Source organism: Megalobrama amblycephala, linkage group LG13 (assembly GCF_018812025.1).
Source record: "Megalobrama amblycephala isolate DHTTF-2021 linkage group LG13, ASM1881202v1, whole genome shotgun sequence".
NCBI classification, from domain to species: domain Eukaryota; kingdom Metazoa; phylum Chordata; class Actinopteri; order Cypriniformes; family Xenocyprididae; genus Megalobrama; species Megalobrama amblycephala.
The window spans coordinates 37,964,499-37,985,556 of NC_063056.1; the positions used below are offsets into that span (position 1 = coordinate 37,964,499).

At 33.0% G+C, this 21,058-nt stretch overlaps 2 protein-coding genes across 4 annotated transcripts; both read right to left on the bottom strand.

Annotated features, from left to right (window-relative positions):
• Positions 1-1,136: 1,136 nt before the first annotated feature.
• On the bottom strand, positions 1,137-8,108 carry gpatch3 (G patch domain containing 3). The gene is made up of 7 exons (XM_048153777.1): positions 7,682-8,108; positions 5,152-5,609; positions 4,856-5,030; positions 4,709-4,768; positions 4,507-4,628; positions 2,277-2,404; positions 1,137-1,459 (listed from the first exon to the last, which is right to left on the bottom strand). The coding sequence occupies exons 1-7, from the start codon at positions 8,049-8,051 to the stop codon at positions 1,273-1,275; spliced, it is 1,500 nt and encodes a 499-aa protein (XP_048009734.1). The 5' UTR covers positions 8,052-8,108; the 3' UTR covers positions 1,137-1,272.
• A 1,261-nt stretch (positions 8,109-9,369) lies between these two features.
• On the bottom strand, positions 9,370-20,298 carry smpd5 (sphingomyelin phosphodiesterase 5). 3 transcript variants are annotated; one of them, XM_048152180.1, is made up of 9 exons: positions 20,087-20,298; positions 18,990-19,095; positions 15,874-16,966; positions 13,811-13,886; positions 12,882-13,022; positions 12,665-12,754; positions 11,702-11,765; positions 10,409-10,568; positions 9,370-9,933 (listed from the first exon to the last, which is right to left on the bottom strand). In XM_048152180.1, exons 3-9 carry the CDS (start codon positions 16,897-16,899, stop codon positions 9,832-9,834), a joined length of 1,659 nt encoding a protein of 552 aa, XP_048008137.1. In that variant the 5' UTR covers positions 16,900-16,966; positions 18,990-19,095; positions 20,087-20,298; the 3' UTR covers positions 9,370-9,831. The 3 variants fall into 3 exon arrangements, with proteins under 3 accessions (XP_048008137.1, XP_048008136.1, XP_048008135.1); XM_048152179.1 differs by having other exon boundaries at positions 18,978-19,095; XM_048152178.1 differs by lacking the exon at positions 18,990-19,095 and having other exon boundaries at positions 20,087-20,297.
• Between the last annotated feature and the right edge of the window lie 760 nt (positions 20,299-21,058).

Here is a 21,058-nt window from a genome sequence, read left to right on the forward strand (position 1 = left end):
TCTTTCTTCAGTCGAAAAGAAATTAAGGTTTTTGATAAAAGCATTCCAGGATTATTCTCCATATAGTGGAGCCCAATGGAGCCCAAACAGTTGAAGGTCAAATTTACAGTTTCAGTGCAGCTTCAAAGGGTTTTAAACAATACCAGACGAGGAATAAGAGTCTTATCTAGCGAAATGATCAGTCACTTTCTAAAAAAAATTAAAAATTATATATGTTTTAACCATAAATGCTCATCTTGAACTAGCTCTCTATTTCTTCTCTATTTGAATTCCAGCAGTGTAGACACTACCAAGTGCATTACTGCCCTCCACAGGTCAAAGTTTGAACTAATTGTTATATACTTGCACTAGCATATTGTATATGACAATTTAGTTCAAACTTTGACCTGAGGAGGGCAGTAATGCACTTAGCAGTGTCTACACTGCTGGAATTCTAATAGAGAAGAAGACGAGAGCTAGTTCAAGATGAGCATTTATGGTTAAAATGTATATCATTTAAAAACATTTTTAGAAAATGGCAGATGGTTTCTCTAGAAAAGACCCTTATTCCTCGTCTGGGATCATGTAGAGCTCTTTGAAGCTGCACTGAAACTGACATTTGGACCTTCAACCGTTTGGGCTCCATTGAATTCCACTATATGGAGAAAAATCCTGGAATGTTTTCCTCAAAAACCTTAATTTCTTTTCGACTGAAGAAAGAAAGACACACATCTTGGATGACATGGGGGTGAGTAAATTATCAGGAAATTTTAATTTGAAAGTGAACTAATCCTTTAAAATCAAATGTTGTATTTGTTAACATTAGTTAATGCACTGAACTAACAATGAACAACTGCATTTTATTAACTAACATTAACAAAGATTAAACATTGTAACAAATGTATTGCTCATTGTAGGTTTATGTTTGTTAACACATTAACTAATGTTAACAAATAAGACCTTATTGTAAACTGTTACCATATAGATTATAAAATATGACATTGCATTAGAGATTTTTCATACATTTTTTACATTTGTCAATACTTTCTGTAACACATCAACCATTTCATACAGTTGCTACTATGTAATAATGATGATGATACACATCTACACAAAATTCATAACAGTGTAAAGCTTAATCAGACAAAACCAAAGTGTGTTTCTTTCCTTTGAACACTTTTAATACAGAAATCACCGAAAAATCATTTACAGCTCTGTGTAAAAACATTCTTTGACAGATAATAAATAAGCAGTCTTTATAAAATGTTAGTGAATGTCACTAGAAAGCAGCGGTCAGCTGGTTGAGTTAGTGCTGCCCCCTGGCCGCCAGGGTCTGTGCTTCATGCTGGTGCTGGGCTGACGCCGCAGGACTTCGTCACCTTTATCAATGTCTTTAGGTTCATCATAAATTGTTGATATATGAAATTCTTTTCTGGGTTTTTTAAGTGGAAGGAATGAGCTGAGCTTCTCTCCATGGTACCTGCAAAAAAATATATGAAATCAAATCATCAGTGATAATGTATCAGTCTAGCCTAAATGTGTCACAAAAATGTTGAATATAAATCCTTTACTAAGTGGCAGTTAAAATCTAAAAGAATACATTACTAATGTGGGTAAAAAGTAGTAATTTGCAGACTTTCTACACCATTTGACCAACACATTTGCACGACTTTTCCAATAGTTTGTGATTACCCATATATATATATATATTTATTTATATAAAAGTTTGGATATGTGTTTTTTGTTGGATACATCACAGTTTTATGGCTCATATAGTATGATATAGTGAGAATATGGAGTAAAAAACACCTCAATTTTATTCAAAGGCCCAAACTGAGCAAAAATATGCAATTTGGTTCAGATGCTGATATTTATATGGCCAAAAAGATGAAATTCTGATAGCTTGTAATACATATAAATTAGATTACTTACATAAAATACATATAAATATCAGTCGTCACTCTACATCTTAGTAAGACATTTAAATGCTTAGTTTTATGATCAAGCCTCTGTAATTTCAAAACATATAATGCAATGCAATACAATGATGATTGAGAGATTGAAAGATGCTCAAAAGCCTGATGGATCATATTTGATACTTGCATTTGAACAAAAATGATAATGTATGGATAATCAAGTGAATCTAAGTTACTTCAGTAAGTGTTCATCTTGAAATATTACTAACAATATAAAAATTATTGTTATATTTACTTCATAAAAATCAGTAAAGATGCAAAAAGCATCCATTGTGAATAAAGAATAGTAGCAGGACATCTTGTGTGAAAGTCCACACTCACCCAAAGCCTCTCTTACAGTTGGGATGCTGCCCTTCGCTCTCTAAAGCCTCCGTCAATCCCACCTGGCTGTTCCCGAGCCCTTCTCCGTCCTTCCAGCCCTGTTTCTCCATTACACGCCTGCCGAATCCCTACAACACACCAAAGCTTTTTAGCACTGGATGCAACAAAATATTTCACAATTTAAAAGGTGCGACTGATAAATAATGAATGCTTTCAAACATGCAAATAATAAAGTAATTGCCTCATCTTGTACCAATGAATTATGCTACACAAAACAAGATAAATATGATGATTATCTGCTCATGCAACAATCTGGACCTTGTTAAGATGGTGTTACATTCACTTTTAGTTTAGAGACCTGTTTACTTGACAATGGCATCTGAGAGATCATAAAAGCTGTTTTTAATTTTTCAGGGTGACCCAGATTTTTTTATTTTATTTCTAAAAAATTAAAAGTGTATACATATAAAGGTAAGTCCCAATTTCTGAAAAAAATTAATTATGAACAATGATAAATGTAAACATGGTAAATTTAAATTTATGAAAAAATACATTTATATATTTTTTTAATTTTAAATAACTAATAAATCTTAATTCATGAAAATTACATTATTAATGGTTTTATTTTAATAATAAAAATATGAATAAATATAAAATGGTAAATTTAAATTTATGAAAAAAATATATTTATAATTTTTTTTAATTAAAAAAATAAATCTTAATTCATGAAATAACATTACTAATGGTTTCATTGTAATTATTCAATATAAATGTAAATATAAAATGGTGCATTTTAATTGATAAAAAATACATTTATAATTTTTTATTTTAAATACATAAATCTTAATGCATGAAAATACATTAATAATGGCATCATTTTAACTATAAAATATAAATATAATATAAAATATAAATATAAAATGGTATATTTTGATTTATGAAAAATAACATTTATTTTTTATTTGAAATAAATAATAAATATGAATTCATAAATTACATTAATAATAGTTTCATTTTAATTATAAAAATATCAATGTAAATATAAAATGGTGCATTTTAATATATAAAAAATATATTTTTTATTTTAAATAAATAATAAATCTTAATTCATGAAAATTACATTAATAATGGTTTCATTTTAATTATTAAATATAAATATAAAATATTACATTTAATTTTTTTATTTTAAATACATAATTCTTAATTCATGAAAAATACATTAATAATGGCATCATTTTTAATATACAATTATGAATGTAAATATAAAATGGTATATTTTAATTTATGAAAAATTACATTTTGTTATTTTAAATAAATAATAAATCTTAATTCATGAAAATTACATTAATAATGGTTTCATTTTAATTATTAAATATAAATGTAAATATAAAATGGAACATTTTAATTTATGAAAAAAATACATTTATAATGGTTTTATTTAAAATAAATAATAAATATGAATTCACGAAAAATACATTTCATTTTAATTATAAAATATGAATTTAAATATAAAATAGTACATTTTAATTGATAAAAAAATGCATTAATAATGGTTTCATTTTAATTATAAAAATATGAAAGTATAAAAGTACATTAATTTATGAAAAAATTACATTTAAAAAAAATAAATAATAAATATTAATTCATGAAAATTACATTAATAATGATTTCATTTTAATTATTAAATACAAATGCAAATAAAAAATGGTGCATTTTCATTTATGAAAAAATATATATTTTTTTTTATTTTAAATATTAAATCTTAACTTATGAAAAATACATTAATAATGGCATTATTTTTAATATTAAAAAATGAATGTAAATATAAAATGGCATATTTTAATTTATGAAAAAATTACATTTATTATGTTTTTATTTAAAATCAATAATAATAAATATGAATTCATGAAAAATACATTAATAATGGTTTCATTTTAATTATAAAAATATGAAAGTATAAAATAGTACATTTTAATTTATAATTTTTTGTGCCACTTTTGTGAAAATATTGGCAGGGCAAATAGAAATCTGAACTAATGAAAAAGAAAAAACCCTTATTGTAGAGCCCTGCTATTTATCGTTCACACTAGTTTTTAAAATGTTTCTCTATTTAAGGTGAGATTAACGGTACAAAAGTACCGAATGCTTTCAAACATTCAAAATGATAAGTGAAGAACTATCACTAGTCTACAGTGCTGAATTGAGCAGTGAATTATAAAAACATGCAAACCTTTGTAAACCTCTCAAAGCTGCCGATTTTTTGTTGCCGTCCCGGCAGCCCATCCAGACCCTCCCGCAGTCTCCTTTCAGAGCGCATGCGCACGTAATCTCTGGCATCCATGTCGCCTCCGTCTGAGGAGGACCAATCACAGTAATGCATCACTACAGCTTGTGTTTGATGTCATATAACGATCTAATCGTGAAGCGTTTACCTTTATCATAATAGACACTCATATCCACGTCCCAGTCATCCGCTGTTTGCTCATCGAAATCTGGGGAAAAAAATCAAAGGGGTGAAATGAGCATCAACTGGATGGATGGACTATTTTATTACAACTTGGGCTGGAAATACATGGTACCTCCTTCTTCCTCCTCCCAGAACTGAGCGTCTGTGTAGAAGACGAGGCCCGATCCGCCCTTCTCCCACTTGAGCTCGATCTCCTCCTCATACAGCCTCTCTTTGGTGCGCTCCTGGCTGGTGACGTCATCGTGGAGGGCCTCATGACGCTCCCACTCCTCACAGCGGTCATCATCCTAAAGAGGACACGTGTTCAAAATGCAGCTTTTTGATCAAATATGATTCATCTAACTGCAAAAACTATGACATTGTGATATTTCATTTTTTATTTCTACATATCAGCCAGCCCTAACTCACATCATCAGGGCCTGACAGCTCCTCTTCACTTCCTGCTTCCTGTGACTCTTGATTGACAGGTGGAGAAGTGGGCGTGTCCTCGTCTTCCGTTAGTGTGGTTGAGGGCGTGTCCAGGCCGCCGGGGCCCGAGATCTCCACTCCTCCGGCGGTGAACACGCTCTCCTCTGCGGGCGTCACGACTGTGCTGTTGCGATACAGGTAGGGCACGTTGCCGTAGCGCCGATTCGAGCCCGTCTTGGGAAAAGTGAGACCCAGCTTGCGGATGAGGCGCGGCGGCAGGCGACAGGACTGAATGAGCTCAAGGAAAACAGTCACGGGGGTGCCGACGTTCCCCGCTGGCATGAGGGAGGGCGGATTGAGCTCCGGCAGGCCCTTGAGGTCAGTCATGGTGAAATGCTCTGATTGGGCAATGTGGCGTCTCATCTCACTCTTCGTCTTGTAGGGGAATGAATTATGCTCTATAAACAGAGATAAAACATGATGATTATCTGCTCATGCAACAATCAGATGGGTGTTGACTTTTAGTTTAGAGCACCATTGGCATTTTAGACCGATTGTAAGTGACATTTCAAACCGGGTGACCCTTGACCCTTATCCATAATTCCCATTTCCTCTTTGTAATTTAATACCATCAGATGGTTTATGTTCACCCTCTTCACAAACATTTATAAGAACATTTGTTTGTCTAACAATCTTATTAATTTATTTATTTTAATGATAGAAAATACAAATGTAAATAGCATGATAAAACATTATTGAAAAATTATGAAAAAAATAAATGTATAATTGTTATATTAAAATATTGTTATTAAAAATACATATTAATTTATATATAAAATGATAAATCTATTCTAAACATTTATAATTTTTTAAATTTTAATTATAAAAAATGTAAACAAAGTGATAAATCCTAATTTATGAGAAAAATACATACATATTTTAATTACAAATAAATGAAAATAAAAACAATTAGTAATTGTTTAATTTATGAAACATTACATTCATATTTATTTTCTTTCAATTATAAAATATATGTAAATATTAAATGATAAATCTTAATTTATGAAAAAAATACATTTATATTTTTTATTTTAATCATAAGAAATTATAGATGTAAAAAAAATTATAAACCTTAATGTATGGGAAAAAAATCATAATTTTATATAATAAATCTTCATTTATGGAAAAAAAACTAATATATTATTTAACATTTTAATTAAAAAAATATAAATGTATCTTTATATTTTTTAATTAAAATGTTAAATAATATTAGTTTTTTTATTTAATTAATCTTAATTCATGAAAATTACATTTATATTTTCTTAATTTTAATTATAAAATATATAAATGTAAATATTAAATGATGTATCTTTATGAAAAAAATATATTTATTTTTTTTATCTTAATCATAAGTAATTATAGATGTAAAGATAAAAATATAAACCTTAATTTATGGAGAAAAAAATAATTCATAATTTTTAATGTTAATTATAAAATTATACATTTAAATATATAATAAATCTTCGTTTATGGAAAAAACTAATATATTATTTAACATTTTAATTAAAAAATATAAATAAAGATACATTAATCTTAATTTATGAAAATTACATTTATATTTTCTTAATTTTAATTATAAAATATAAAAATGTAAATATTAAACGATGTATCTTTATGAAAAAATTACATTTATATTTTTTATTTTAATCATAAGAAATGATAAATGTAAAGATAAACCGATAAACCTTAATTTATGGAAAAAATAATTCATAATTTTTAATGTTAATTATAAAATTATAAATGTAAATATATAATGAATCTTCATTTATGGAAAAAAAATTATTTTACATTTTAATTAAAAATATAAATAAAGATACATTAATCTTAATTCATGAAAATTACATTTATATTTTCTTAATTTTAATTATAAAATCTATAAATGTAAATATTAAATGATGTATCTTTATGGAAAAATTGCATTTCTTTATTTTAATCATAAGAAATTATACATGTAAAGATAAACCAATAAATCTTAATTTATGGGGAAAAAAATAAATGGATACTTTTTAATGTTAATTATAAATTATACATGGAAATATAAAATGATACATCTCAATCAATGAAAAATGCATTTATGTCATTTAACATTTTAATTTCAAAAATTTCAAAAATTATACAATTATTCATCTTAATTTATGAAATGTTTATATATATATATATATATATATATATATATATATATATATATATAAAACTGTAAAAATTAAATATTGTAAATATTGGTCAATCTTAATTTATGAAAAAAATAATATTTTTACATTATGATTATAAAACATTGAAATATTAACATAAATAAGATATGTTAAATAAATCATTTATAATTTGTGTGTGTGTGTGTGTGTGTGTGTGTGTGTGTGTGTGTGTGTGTGTGTGTGTGTTAGGGCCAGTGAAAACATCAGCAGCAAAGCAGAAATCTGAACAGTCCAAAACATCGTATATCGAGGTACTTTTATTTTGAAAGGTCCCTCACCGGCCTGCTCCGACACTCTGATTCTCCGAATCAAACATTTTCTCCGCAGCCAGTTTCCTTTCGAGTCGATCCACTGGTTCCCTGAATACATCTTGACGAATCTGTCGGACTCCTGCGAGCGAACCGACACCACACAACAACACAAACCCGCTTGTTTCCCAGCAGGAGCATCGGAACCCTCCGCCCGCTCGTTGGCTCCAACGTCTGTCGCGGGGAACGGCACACTCACCTCCGGCCGATGGCGATAATGGAAACACACGAAGCCTTTACTTTCTATAAACTGACTGAAATAGTTCCTCAGGTCTGCGGATCGGAGCCGGGCAGGAATGTTGTTTACAACGAAATACGTCACCTCTTCCGACGCCGCCATATTTGCGACTGTGAAGCCAGAATTCACGCCTCTGATACACCAGGCGGAAGTTGTTTCAAAATAAAAGTTAAAGCAAAACAAAAAATGTGGATATTTTATTTAATACAGGTTATTTTTGTAATCTCCTTAAAAGTATGACTTTGTATGTCATAATTTAGTCTTTTTATCACATAATTATGACATAAAAAGTCAAAACTATTACTTTTTGTTAGAATTAAGATACAAAAGTTATGTGGCGGAAATAGGCTTCCATAGTTCCATGTATTACAGCAAATAATATATATATATATATAAAATGAAACCTTATATTTGTGAGTGTTCAAATATTTGTAAATTGTAGATTTTAAATAAAATATTTAAAAATATAAACCTTAATGTATGGGGGAAAAAAATAAATTTTAATGTTAATTATAAAATTATAAATGTAAATATATAATAAATAATTTATGGAAAAATATATATATTATTTAACATTTTAATTAAAAAATATGAATAAAAATACATTAATCTTAATTTATGAAAATTACATTTATATTTTCTTAATTTTAATTATAAAATATATAAATGTACATATTAAATGATGTATCTTTATGAAAAAATACATTTATATTTTTTATTTTCATCATAAGAAATGATAGATAAAGTTAAAATTATAAACATTAATTTATGGGGAATACAGTTTTATGTTTGTAATCTCCTTAAAAGTATGATTTTGTATGTCATAATTTAGTCTGTTTATCTCATAATTATGACATAAAAAGTAAAAATATTACTTTTTGTCATAAGTTACAAAAGTCATGTGGCGGAAATAGGCTTCCATAGTTCTATGTATTACAGCAATTTTATATATATATATATATATATATATATATATATATATATATATATATATATATATATATATATATATATAAAAATGAAACCTTATATTTGTGAGTGCTCAAATATTTGTAAATTGTAGATTCTAAATAAAATAACAAACCTTAATGTATGGAAAAAAAAATCATAATTTTTAATGTTAATTATAAAATTATAAATGTAAATATATAATAAATCTTCATATATGAAAAAAACTAATATATTATTTAACATTTTAATTAAAAAATATAAATAAAGATGCATTAATCTTAATTTATGAAAATTACATTTTAAAATTGTAAATTTTAAATAAAATATTTCAAACATGTTCTTACAAGAAAGAGCAGGTCCAGGTGATAATACTGTGGTGCTTTTATATAAACATATTTAAATACCATGGGTTTAAATACCCATCTCAGAGAGAACTGCAAATATCACCAAAAAAAAAATGTAAAGAGTGTTATGAAAAAGAATTCTACCTTTTTATTAAAATATATTTCCAAAATCATTTCTGTGTTGTAATGAAAAAAAAGTGTCATAAAAAAACAGAAATTAAACTATGTGTGTAATATCTATCAACATTACTGGCACTGTACAGAGAAGATATGCATAGGAAAGAGTGACAAGAGTGTCAGAACTATTGCTTCCTTTTTCAAATAGTGAATCATAAAGTGATATTTGGTGTTTTCTTTACATGGCAAGTATTTAAAAATGATAGGCCTCCTCTTTTATTGATCCTTAAAAAAAAATAATTCTTCACAAAATGGTTCTCTCATCCCTCATGTTATTCCAAACCCATATGAGTGTGAATGAATAATCATTTTTGGCTGAACTATTCCTCTAAAGCATTCATTACATTATCGTAGATATTTTAAAGTGTCAGCAGCCTGGTCCACTGAAAAGCACACATGGCCTGATGTTTTTACATCTCTTCTGAATCCAGAGAGACAGACAGTCTAAAGCCCACGGGAATGTGATCCGTCAGGCCAGCCAGCTGAGTCACGTATGTAAACTCTTCCACCTCCTACACAGGAAAAAGGCAAATATTTAAATACTTCAGTACAGTTTTCTTTTCCCTTTAAAATCTCAAAGTACTTTTACGGCAAGTGTATTGCATCATTATTTTAAAGGATTAGTTCACTTCAGAATTCAAATTTCCTGATAATTTATTGTCATCCAAGATGTTCATGTCTTTCTTTCTTCAGTCGAAAAGAAATTAAGGTTTTTGAGGAAAACATTCCAGGATTTGTCTCCATATAGTGGACTTCAACAGTTACCAACGGGTTGAAGGTCCAAATCACAGTTTGAAGAAAGAAAGACATGAACATCTTGGATGACATGGGGGTGAGTAAATTATCAGGAAATTTTAATTCTGAAGTGAACTAATCCTTTAACATTAATAAATATAAAAAACTGTAGCAAATGTATTGCATTGTCAAACATTAACCAATGAGACCTCATAGTAAACACAAACACGTCATTATCAGCAGGAAACGCACCGTTTTGCAGTGACTGGAGACAGAGCTCTCTCGATACAGAAGATAATCGATCCGTCGACCCACCCAGGGTTGATCAGGCTCAGGGTAAACCAGAGGAACGCCGTTGAGCGGCACCGGCGGAGATAAATAGTCCTTGCGCAGTTCTTCACTTTCCAAAGTTCTACAGAGAAGATCAAAGACTGATTACAGAATGCTCTGACTGAAGTAAAACCTGTTCAAACAATGCAGATTTTTGTTTGTGAAAGCATCATATCATCATAAACTTGATATACATGAAATCGTCTCTCAGTATTAAAGGTCCCGTTTTTCGTGGTTTTTTGAAGCTTTGATTGTGTTTATAGTGTGCAATATAACATGTGTTCATGTTTCGCGTGTAAAAAAACACAGTATTTTTCACATAATTTACTTATCTGTATACCGCTGTTTCCACTGTCATAAAAACGGGCTGATGACTTCCTTGTTCTATGAAGTCCCTCCTTCAGAAATACGTAACGAGTTCTGATTGTGCCAGCGGTTCCTGTGTTGTGATTCGACAGCAGCTTGAGCACTCCTTGCCCGGAAAGGTCACGCCTCTTACCGTAACGTGGAGATGCATACGCTCAGTGTATTTGTAAACATGTCTTTAATTTTACCCTATCAATTTGAGCCGGAATCAGACCCGGTGATTGGACTGCGGGATGAAAATAACAGCGTTTCGACGACATGGCGACAAACACACTCTACAAACGCAACTCTTGTGTATTCCTGTGGGCGGAGGTTAGTCAAAAAACTGTTTTAGTGACGTCATTAAAGAAGGAAGTAGAGGGATGTAGTCCAAACTGGCCGTTCGATGTAGGCGACTTCTGTTAAATAAAATATCTCGCTTGGCATTGAACTTTGAGCTTTAAAATTTTACAGATTTTATTTATACTCTAACAACAACATTACACACTAACTAAAGTTTGAAACATGGGATCATGAAGAACGGGACCTTTAAATTAAGTTCTTTTTTGCCACTTATTGCACTCAAACAGTCAAATACACACAAAATAATGTCAAAATGCTGGTCTTGATGAGTATTCACATAAACATGTTTTAAGTTGAGAAAGAAAATGCATGTGTAACAGTATAATGATCAGTGCATCGGGTCTTAAAGTGACAGCAGCCTAATATACCTGCTAACAAATTATAAGATAATATTAAAAATATCTTTATGGCAGTTTTTCCCCATGGTACTGATGTCAAAATTGTGGACAGTGAAAATGCTGTCACAATGGCTGGTGAACAAAAAAAGTTAATGTCAATATATCTCACCGCTGCAGGTTGTCTGGGTTCCTCATGTTCTCATCATAGAGCGTTGGCTGTTCCAACAGGGTTCCTACAAATAAAACCACAATACGATTTTAGAAACAGCAGCTTTCCACAACAAAATGTGCATGTTAAAGGGTTAGTTCACCCAAAAATGAAAATTCTGTCATTTATTACTCACCCTCATGCCGTTCCACACCCGTAAGATCTTCGTTAATCTTCAGAACACAAATTAAGATATTTTATTTGAAATCCGATGGCTCAGTGAGGCCTCCATAGGGAGCAATGGACACTTCCTCTCTCAAGATCCATAAAGGTACTAAAAACATATTTAAATCAGTTCATGTGAGTACAGTGGTTCAACCTTAATATTATAAAGGGACAAGAATATTTTTGGAGCGCCAAAAAAAACAAAATAATGACTTATTTAGTGATGGCCGATTTCAAAACACTGCTTCAGGAAGCATCGGAGCACAAGTGAATCAGTGTATCGAATCATGATTCAGATCGCGTGTCAAACTGCCAACGGCTGAAATCACGTGACTTTGGCGCTCCGAACAGCTGATTCGACACAAAAGATTCATAATGCTCCTGAAGCAGTGTTTTGAAATCGGCCATCACTAAATAAGTCGTTATTTTGTTTTTTTTTGGCACTCCAAAAATATTCTCGTCGCTTTATAATATTAATATTGAACCACTGTACTCACATGAACTGATTTAAATATGTTTTTAGTACATTAATGGATCTTGAGAGAGGAAATGTCATTGCTCCCTATGGAGGCCTCACTGAGCCATCGGATTTCAACTAAAATATCTTAATTTGTGTTCTGAAGATTAACAAAGGTCTTACGGGTGTGGAACGGCATGAGAGTGAATAATAAATGACAGAATTTTCATTTTTGGATGAACTAACCTTTTAATTTCATAAAGTGTGTTCAAATGTGCTTAAGAAGCAAATGAGAGCGTTACCAATGACCCAGGGCTTCTCTTTCCCAGGTCCGGCTCTGCAGGGGTCTGTGTATTCCTCAAACACACTATGGCTTTGCTCCAACCTGTCATCTAGTAAAAACACGTGAAAGACACATGAAAATGATGATTTAATAAGTCATTTTTTTTCTGAACTTCCTTTGCAGAAATATTTATCTTTAATCAAGACATACAGTATGTGTTGTTGTTCAGTACATACCAGGAGAGCAGTTATCGAAGTTAAAATCCCCACAAAGCACGTCAAACATCACCATTTCATCTTCTCGTCTGGTCACTGCTTGAAACTCACTGATCCATTTGGTCAACATGTTAAGCTGCTCAAAGCGTATCTCTCCGTCCCCTGATCAAACACCACAAATGTCTTAATATTTGATATGCTTCAAAGCATATTATTAGACACATTTGTGCAATTATATCATTTGCAATTATTAGTATTATTAGTTGTGCAATTATAATTTGTACATGATTCAAACTTACGGCAAAACAATAATACTCAAGTATGCAAAAAACAATCAAATTGAATTGGATTGGATTACATTACACAAATTATCCAAAAATTAATATTCTGTCATTATTTATTCATCCTTATTTTGTTCCAAACCTGTATTTGAGATCTGAGAGCTTTGGTGCAAAAGTGATTTAATTTTTATATAAAGCTATCATATGGCTCGTAATATAAAACACAAGTCATGTGGATGGATGCACTTCTGGTATGATGCTTTTATGGCACTTAAGAGATGTTCACCATGATCTCTTGTTGTATGGCAGAGTTTCTCTAACTGGAGTTTGTGAGTTGATAAAAAGCTAATAACTCAAATTAAATTATGAAAAAAAAGTCAAAAAATCTAGATAAAACACTAAAAAGATAAAATATTTTATGTGTTTGTCTGCATGTAATGCAAGCATTAACTGACATCAGAGAACTATTAACGTGAATGTGTTGTTGAATTGTTGAAATATTATTAAAATATATAGTAAATATTTCAGCTCAAAAAGAGTTTGAGAATCCCTGCTCTAGAGAAGAGACATGTATAAATAACAGTTTGGAACATCATGAATGAATAAATAAACAAACATTATCTTTATCGGTGAACTATTAATGCATCATAACAATTAAAACACACTTGCCTTCAGGAGCGTGCAGATGAGTGCAGTTAATATACCCAACCATTTTCTTTTGACCTTTTTGTAACCCTATTTCCACCTTGTGAGAAAACAATTTTGTTTATGCACACTTTTTAGTTCAGTTAGTTTAAGGCCCTGATATACTTCAGGCAAAATAGAAGAACAAACTGGTGTGACTTAATTTCGAACAAAATCATGCCAAAATACAACTCGTTTTGAGTTTGTTTGGGAGTTTGAAACAAATTCCAAACTAACTTCCCGCTGGTTAACACCTTCGAACTACCACTGGTCCGTGGCAATTACATAATAGGCAGGTGTGGCTCAGATGCGAGTAAAAACATGAACACACTGGAGAGCTGCTTCATAGAAGATGTAATTCTAATTGAAAGTGACACAGAGACTTTTTTTTTCATGTTTAATATTGTAAAGCTGCTTGCTTTTTAAGCAATCTAAATAAATGTGACATGACTTGACTGGAGCATGTTGCTATAATCAGATGTTTTCTTAGCTGCTGTTTTCTCACCGCTGTCATATTAGTTGTGTTTATTTTGTTATTGAGAGGAAAGTGCACAGCACGTATTTCATGTATTGACTCTGTTCTACTGTGAAGCAGCTTTGAAACTGCATTCTGTATTAAATATTCATCAGCGGTAATAGCGTCTGAATGTTCTCAGCTAACAAATATATGTTCTAAGAATGTTCTGCTAATGTTCCCATTAAGTTATGAAAATGTTATTTCTGAATGTTCTCTGAACATTCAAAAAAATCATTTCAAAATCAACATTTGTTTTTTTTCTTTGTGCAATCGTTAAGGAAACATTCCATTTTATCATTCAACAAACATTTTTGGAACGTTACTTCTAAATGTTCTGAACATTCTGAAACAAGTAGTAACAGTTAAAAAGTGTTAGACAAACATCCAACTAAAATGTTTCAGAAAAAAGAAGTTGCATAAACAATGTATAAATAACATTTTTGTAGCCTGACTTCGTCATACTCATATTCTAGGCAGAATGTGAGTCTGATACTGCTCCATTGCACTTGAATTATGGGGCGTGTCTTAACCGAACCAGTAAAAAAAAAAACCTCTGCACTCAATTGGATAGACCTACAACCAATCAGAGCAACGCAGTAAGTGACGTATGTTGAACTTGTACTTAAACTTTTGCCGAATCCCGTTGGAAGGACGGCAAACACATCTTTCCCATCGACAAATGCCTTGATTGCGGTTCTTTGTTCGTCTTTTAAAATTAATGCGCTGCCGATTTCTTTTATTACAGACGTGATAGCGGAATCTAAACATCTTACTTCTCCAGCTGCAGTCATCGTTGGTGAAAACCAATTCAACCCAAGCGCTCTTTGATGACGTGGGTGGTTACATAACCGCAGATAGCCTGTCCATCATCGATTAAAGCCCGCCCTGGCAATTTGATTGGCTCGGCCTTCTGGGAGCCGAGCATAATTACTCCACAATGGATCGAGTCCAGACCGAACTTCCCGTCCAAAAAATGTTGTGGGCGGGGTTCGGGCTGGCACCCAGTTTTGTCTTAAATGTCTTAAATGAATAACGTCTTAAATGAACTTAAAGAGTTCAAGCCAAAAATATGCATTAATGCAACTTTCATGAAGTAACCTGTAACTAAAAGCCTTCCTTCTGCCGGAAAAAAATAGTCCCTGACCGTGAACAGCAACGGAAGTTACATTATTACGCCATTAGATGGCGGCAAAGAGTGTGTCGGTCAGTAGAGAAGACTTTTACATAGAAAAGACTGAATTGTTGTGAACACAGAACAAGACACAACTGACAAATGCTTTGACTAGCGCTGTCAGTCATGGGAAAACCCCTTAACTGTTAAAAGGACAAGATAATACATTGGACTATTAAACAGATTTTTTATTATGAACATAGGACTGACCTGAAGGAAAATTATAAATCTGAATGCACGTAATAAACTAAAGCGAAGAATGAAAAGAACTTTGCCATGAGTATACCAGGGCCTTTCATTTCCAAACCGATATAAAATGTATAAAACATTCTAGATCAAATACTAAACTGAATGCCGTACCTTTACAGCGAGCAGGCCTTTGGCAGCCAGTGCGTCCTCTCCTCGGCCGTTGGGAAAGCAGTGGTACTGAGCCTCCATAACGGGATATCGACTGGCCAGGAGCAAACCACTGTTAAAAAACTTAAAAGAGGAGCAAGTTCCAGCAGGCGGACAGGCGTAAACGCCGACGTCATAGAGAATGTGTCCGTAGAGAGGCCCGAGAGCCCGCGCCAGCTTCAGAGCGGCTCTCTTATCGAAAACCTCCTGGAAGCAAACTATATCCACAGAGGACGGGAACAAAGAGGACACCTCTATCAGCACATCGCCGTCTCTTAGGGGACGAGGCGGATGCTTGTGCTGGTTGGAGTTCTGGTTGCAGTTGGGTTTGGGAAGCTGCTGCTGGTTTGGGCCATTGGCTTCATCCGCTTCAGTCCCGTCCTTCTGATCTGTGACGGAAAAGTCTACAGATCCGTATGAGGACGGGGTCGGTTGCGGGATCAGGCTGCTGGATGGTGTAATGGTGCCGCAGCTACTAGGAGAATCTACGAAAATACGAATGTGCGGGCGAGTGACACCCTGCACGATGCTTTTCCCGATGAACGATGCGCGCTTTTGAGTATACCCGAGGTTGTTGAAGCGAGCTACTCCGTCGGGCAACAGGCACAGGTTGCCTGTCAGAAACCCAAAACTGACCTTCCTCGTCTCCTCCCATCTTGCATTACGATCTTCCGCGTGAACGCTCTGCACCTGATGGTGGTACGAAAACGGTCGGCGTACGGCCTGAAGAGGTGCCCATAGTACGAATCCCAGGAGGGCGAATGGTGTAGAAATTATAAACAGGATGAAGAACAGGACGGAGCCAAAGACGACCTTAAGCGGGTGGAGGTAGCACTCCTGTTCGATCCTCCACATGCGCTCCAGACTGGTGGAGACGCAAACGGCGAGGAGACGGTCCAGGAACCAGAAACAAGGGAAGATGAGACCCCATCCTACAGCATGGAGACCTTCCAAAAAACAGTTGGGGAAAGGCGACTCTCTTAAAGACATGCCTCAGCACCGCACGCCACGGAAAGAAGCTTTCTCATCTCAGATCTTCCACATAACCACTTGAACTCTGTAGCAAAATGACAAATAAGGTGAAAATGTTAGAATGTTTGCAATGTTAGGAAAGTGAAAAGCTATATATTTATTTACCTAATCAACTAGTCAGTGAATTGTATGAACCAGGGTTATTATTGTTAAAGGAATAGTTCACCCAAGCCATTCTAGGTGTATATGACTTTCTTTTTTCAGCAGAACACAATTGGAGTTATATTAAATAATATACAGGCTCTTCCCAGCTTTGTAATGGCATTGAAGTTTTTTAAGCTTGAATAAGCACATCCATCCATCATTAAAGTAATCCATACAACTCCAGTGGGTTAATAAAAGCCCTCTGAAGCAAAAGGTGACCTATAATGCCCCTTTTCACAAGATGTAATATAAGTCTCTGGTGTCTCCAGAATGTGTCTGTGAAGTTTCAGCTCAAAATACCCCACAGATCATTTATTATAGCTTGTCAAATTTGTCCCTATTTGGTTGTGAGCAAAAACATGCCGTTTTTGTGTGTGTCCCTTTAAATGCAAATGAGCTGCTGCTCCCGGCCCCCTTTCTAGAAGAGGGCGGAGCTTTAACAGCTCGTGCTTCGGTTGCTCAACAACAACAAAGCTGGAGAATCTCACGCAGCCAAAATGAGGATTGTCAGTAACGGTGTTCAGCCTTACATTGTTCAAACCGGAGTCGACACTGATGGAGAGACTCAGGAAGAAGTTACAACTTTTAGAATGAAACTGGACGATTCTGAATGGTTAGTGGATACATTTATGTAGTTGCTGTGGAGTTGATTCAACTCATCCACTAGCATGTGCCGTCATGTTAATCTTTTGTTTAAATCCAGAGTTGAATTGACCCTCGTTTGTGAAGCAGTCCGGCATAAAATGACGGTATAGCAATGACACTCTTCCTCTTCTCTAAAGCAGCCCAACGTGGCCTCACCCCCTTTGTTGTGTGTTCTCGGGGGCGGGTTTTATGTAAATTTTGGGGTTTGTGATGTCACCAACCCAGGAAGAAGCTCGTTGTAGTCCCTACCAGCCGTTTGTTGTAGTCCTTGAAAATTGAATTTCTGTAAAAGAAAATATCTCCCTTTGCATTGAACTTTGAGCGTCGTAACTTTGCAGATGTTGTTTATGCTCAAACAGCAACATTACACACTAACTAAAGTTAAAAAAGTGAAATCATAATCAAGGACCCCTTTAAAACTTTATAAAGTATAATCACTGGCAACAGCTGTATGCGTTTTATTTTATTTTAATATAAGACATTTTTGCTTACAAAAAACGTTTTTCAAAAACTCGGACACTATTCAATGCCACTACAAAGCTGGGAAGAGACAGGATTTTTTTTAATATAACTCTATGTTCGGCTGAAAGAAGAAAGTCATATACACCCAGGATGGCTTGAGGGTGAGTAAATTATGGGATAATTTTCATTTTTGGGTGAACTATTCTTTTAACTACATCTAAAACCATAAAAAAAAATTGTTTTACTTGAAATAAAATAAACATTAACTGAAATAAAATACCCTGAACCAGGGTTAACTAAAACCATTAAAAAAATGTGTTACTTGAAATAAAATTAAATTGAACTGAAAATACAATATAAAAAGTTTAGTTTAACCTGAAGTACTAAAATTACTAAAACTAAAACAAAAATAAATAACACTATAGACATAAAAAAATTACAAAATGACAAAATAAAATAAATACAACTATAAAAAAAAATTGAATAATTAAATATAAAAATATTAATAAAAACTATTCTAATAAAACTTAGTATCTCAGCGATACTAAAACAACCCTGTTTCACACAGCAGTCAAAACTTCAGACACACAATTCTGAAAATTGTAAAAATGAAAAACTATAATAGTATCTCAATGATACTAAAATAACACTGGTTTGAAGTTTGAACAACTAACTAGTGTCTTAATGAAAGCTCAGAAAGATAAAGCTAAAATCCTCTCAGAGAAGTTGCGTCTCTCAATAAAAATATTAAAAATGTGAAAAATAATATAGATAAACGAGTAGACCTCTCTATACACCTCCTAATCAGTTGGTGGGTGGCTGGTTGACTATCCCTTTTCATTTCAATGCATTTGTCCCATGAATGGCTTTGACAAACACAATGATCTCCATTCTCCACATAGCCTGTTGAACAGGAGAAACATGTTTTCATAACCTTTGGTTGGATTTTATTTTCATTTGTCTACTCATGTCCGTGAATTGAAGAGGGTTTCAGTTCTCAACTGGCAGTTTTCAAAATGTAGGTCATAAATTTTGTGGATTTATGCATTTAGCAGACTCTTTTTTTATCAATACATTTCCAAAGAATCGAACCCATGACCTTGGCGTTAAATGTAAAGACAAATGTATAAAGCAAAAACATAAACGCCTCCTTCCACTCCACAATTGTGTTTCGACTTTTCACAACTGTCTGTATCAAATATCATGTCTCATGGATTATGTCTGACTCATTGAGTTTCTGAATGAGGGAACTCACCCATATGTCAGCAAAACAACCCTGCCCATAACTACAACAGGATATTATGAAATTTATATTATATTTATAATTACAATACTGTTACCCAATACTGTTATATATATTTATATAACAAATATTTAAGAGGATCTTGGTGCATTTGCTGGCAGAAATGCACCAAGAAGCATCCCTGATTAATTGGTGATGAGTATGTACTGCAGAAACTGTAGTATGCTGTTCTGGAGCCAATAGTGCACTAGAGATTAGAGACTTACAGCAGGGATCTGCAGTTTAACCGCATACTCCACTGGATTAATGCATATTGATGTATTGATCGAGAGCATTTACGACACTAATGCACAGTGATCAATAATGAAATCAGACGCATGTAATTGCACTGCAGGAAACGGGTCAAAACATGCACTGGATTCAATGCCAAAACATGAACTCCACATGTGTGTTGACGTCATCCTGCATCTGCGCGACATTATCATATTATTATCATATCATTCTCTCTCTCTCTCCAGTCTAAACCCTGTTACAGCTTTCTGTAATCTGCCTACAATCACGTGTCACTGGTGACCAGATCCCGGTTAGCAGGGCGGATAATGGCAGCAGTCGCGAGCTGGTAAAGTTTACCTGTCATATCTAGGCACTTACCTGACTCGGTTTGTGGCGCGCGACAGGCTTTCTTTTGAACATGAGCTGCTGTTGTGGTCCGTCCGTGTGTGGTGGACACCTTTCTGATTCAGTGAATTCGGCTCATTTAGTCTCTCTGCTGCTGCTCGTGTGTCCCTCCAGCGGTTTCTACACGCACGCATACAGTATAATGGGTCATGCGCGCGCCCGTTCACATCCCCGCGTGTGCGCGCGCTTCCGCAAAGCCTTTCTGCGGAAACTGACTTTACTTTTTTTTTGGATGTTGTGGTGTTACTGCTTGCATACAGTGCATGAAAAAATACTATAGTAATTTGTAGTAAAATGATAGTGTTTTTGAACCACATTACAGTAAAGTAGCTACTTGAATTAATTTGTTGTGGTAATATAACAACTATATAGTAATATAAACAAATAACTTTACAAAATACTGTAAGTTTTCTACAACTATAGGCTATATTATACTACAGTGAATACACTACAGTTTACTGTAGTAAAAACTAAAGTATACTACAGTGTTTATTACAGCTGATCAGTTTAGTATAGTTAATACTACAGTATTCATTAACAAAGTGTTGTAAATACTATATTATATACCGTAGACTAATAGTAATTACTACAGTATTGTTGTAAATACTATGGTATATACAGTATACTATAGTAAATACCGTATACTATAGTAAATACTACAGTATTGTTGTAAGTGCTATGATACATACCGTAGACTATAGTAAATACTACAGTAATGTTGTAAATGCTATGATACATACCGTATACTATAGTAAATACTACAGTATTGTTGTAAATGCTATGATACATACTGTATACTATAGTAAATACTACAGTATTGTTGTAAGTGCTATGATACATACCGTATACTATAGTAAATACTACAGTATTGTTGTAAATGCTATGATACATACCGTAGACTATAGTAAATACTATTGCTGTAAATACTATGATACATACTGTAGA

Bases quoted from the DNA above. Each gene is read 5' to 3' on its own strand.
- smpd5 (XM_048152180.1), bottom strand. From the start codon at position 16,899: ATGTCTTTAAGAGAGTCGCCTTTCCCCAACTGTTTTTTGGAAGGTCTC. The intron at 12,755-12,881 runs GTATGTACTGAA...TGTTTTTACTAG, and splicing joins CTTCGATAACTGCTCTCCTG to ATGACAGGTTGGAGCAAAGC. The intron at 9,934-10,408 runs GTGCGTTTCCTG...TTTCCTGTGTAG, and splicing joins TCTCCAGTCACTGCAAAACG to GAGGTGGAAGAGTTTACATA.
- gpatch3 (XM_048153777.1), bottom strand. From the start codon at position 8,051: ATGGCGGCGTCGGAAGAGGTGACGTATTTCGTTGTAAACAACATTCCT. The intron at 5,610-7,681 runs GTGAGGGACCTT...CTCTGTTTATAG, and splicing joins CAGAGTGTCGGAGCAGGCCG to AGCATAATTCATTCCCCTAC. The intron at 4,769-4,855 runs GTACCATGTATT...TTTTTTCCCCAG, and splicing joins CTGGGAGGAGGAAGAAGGAG to ATTTCGATGAGCAAACAGCG.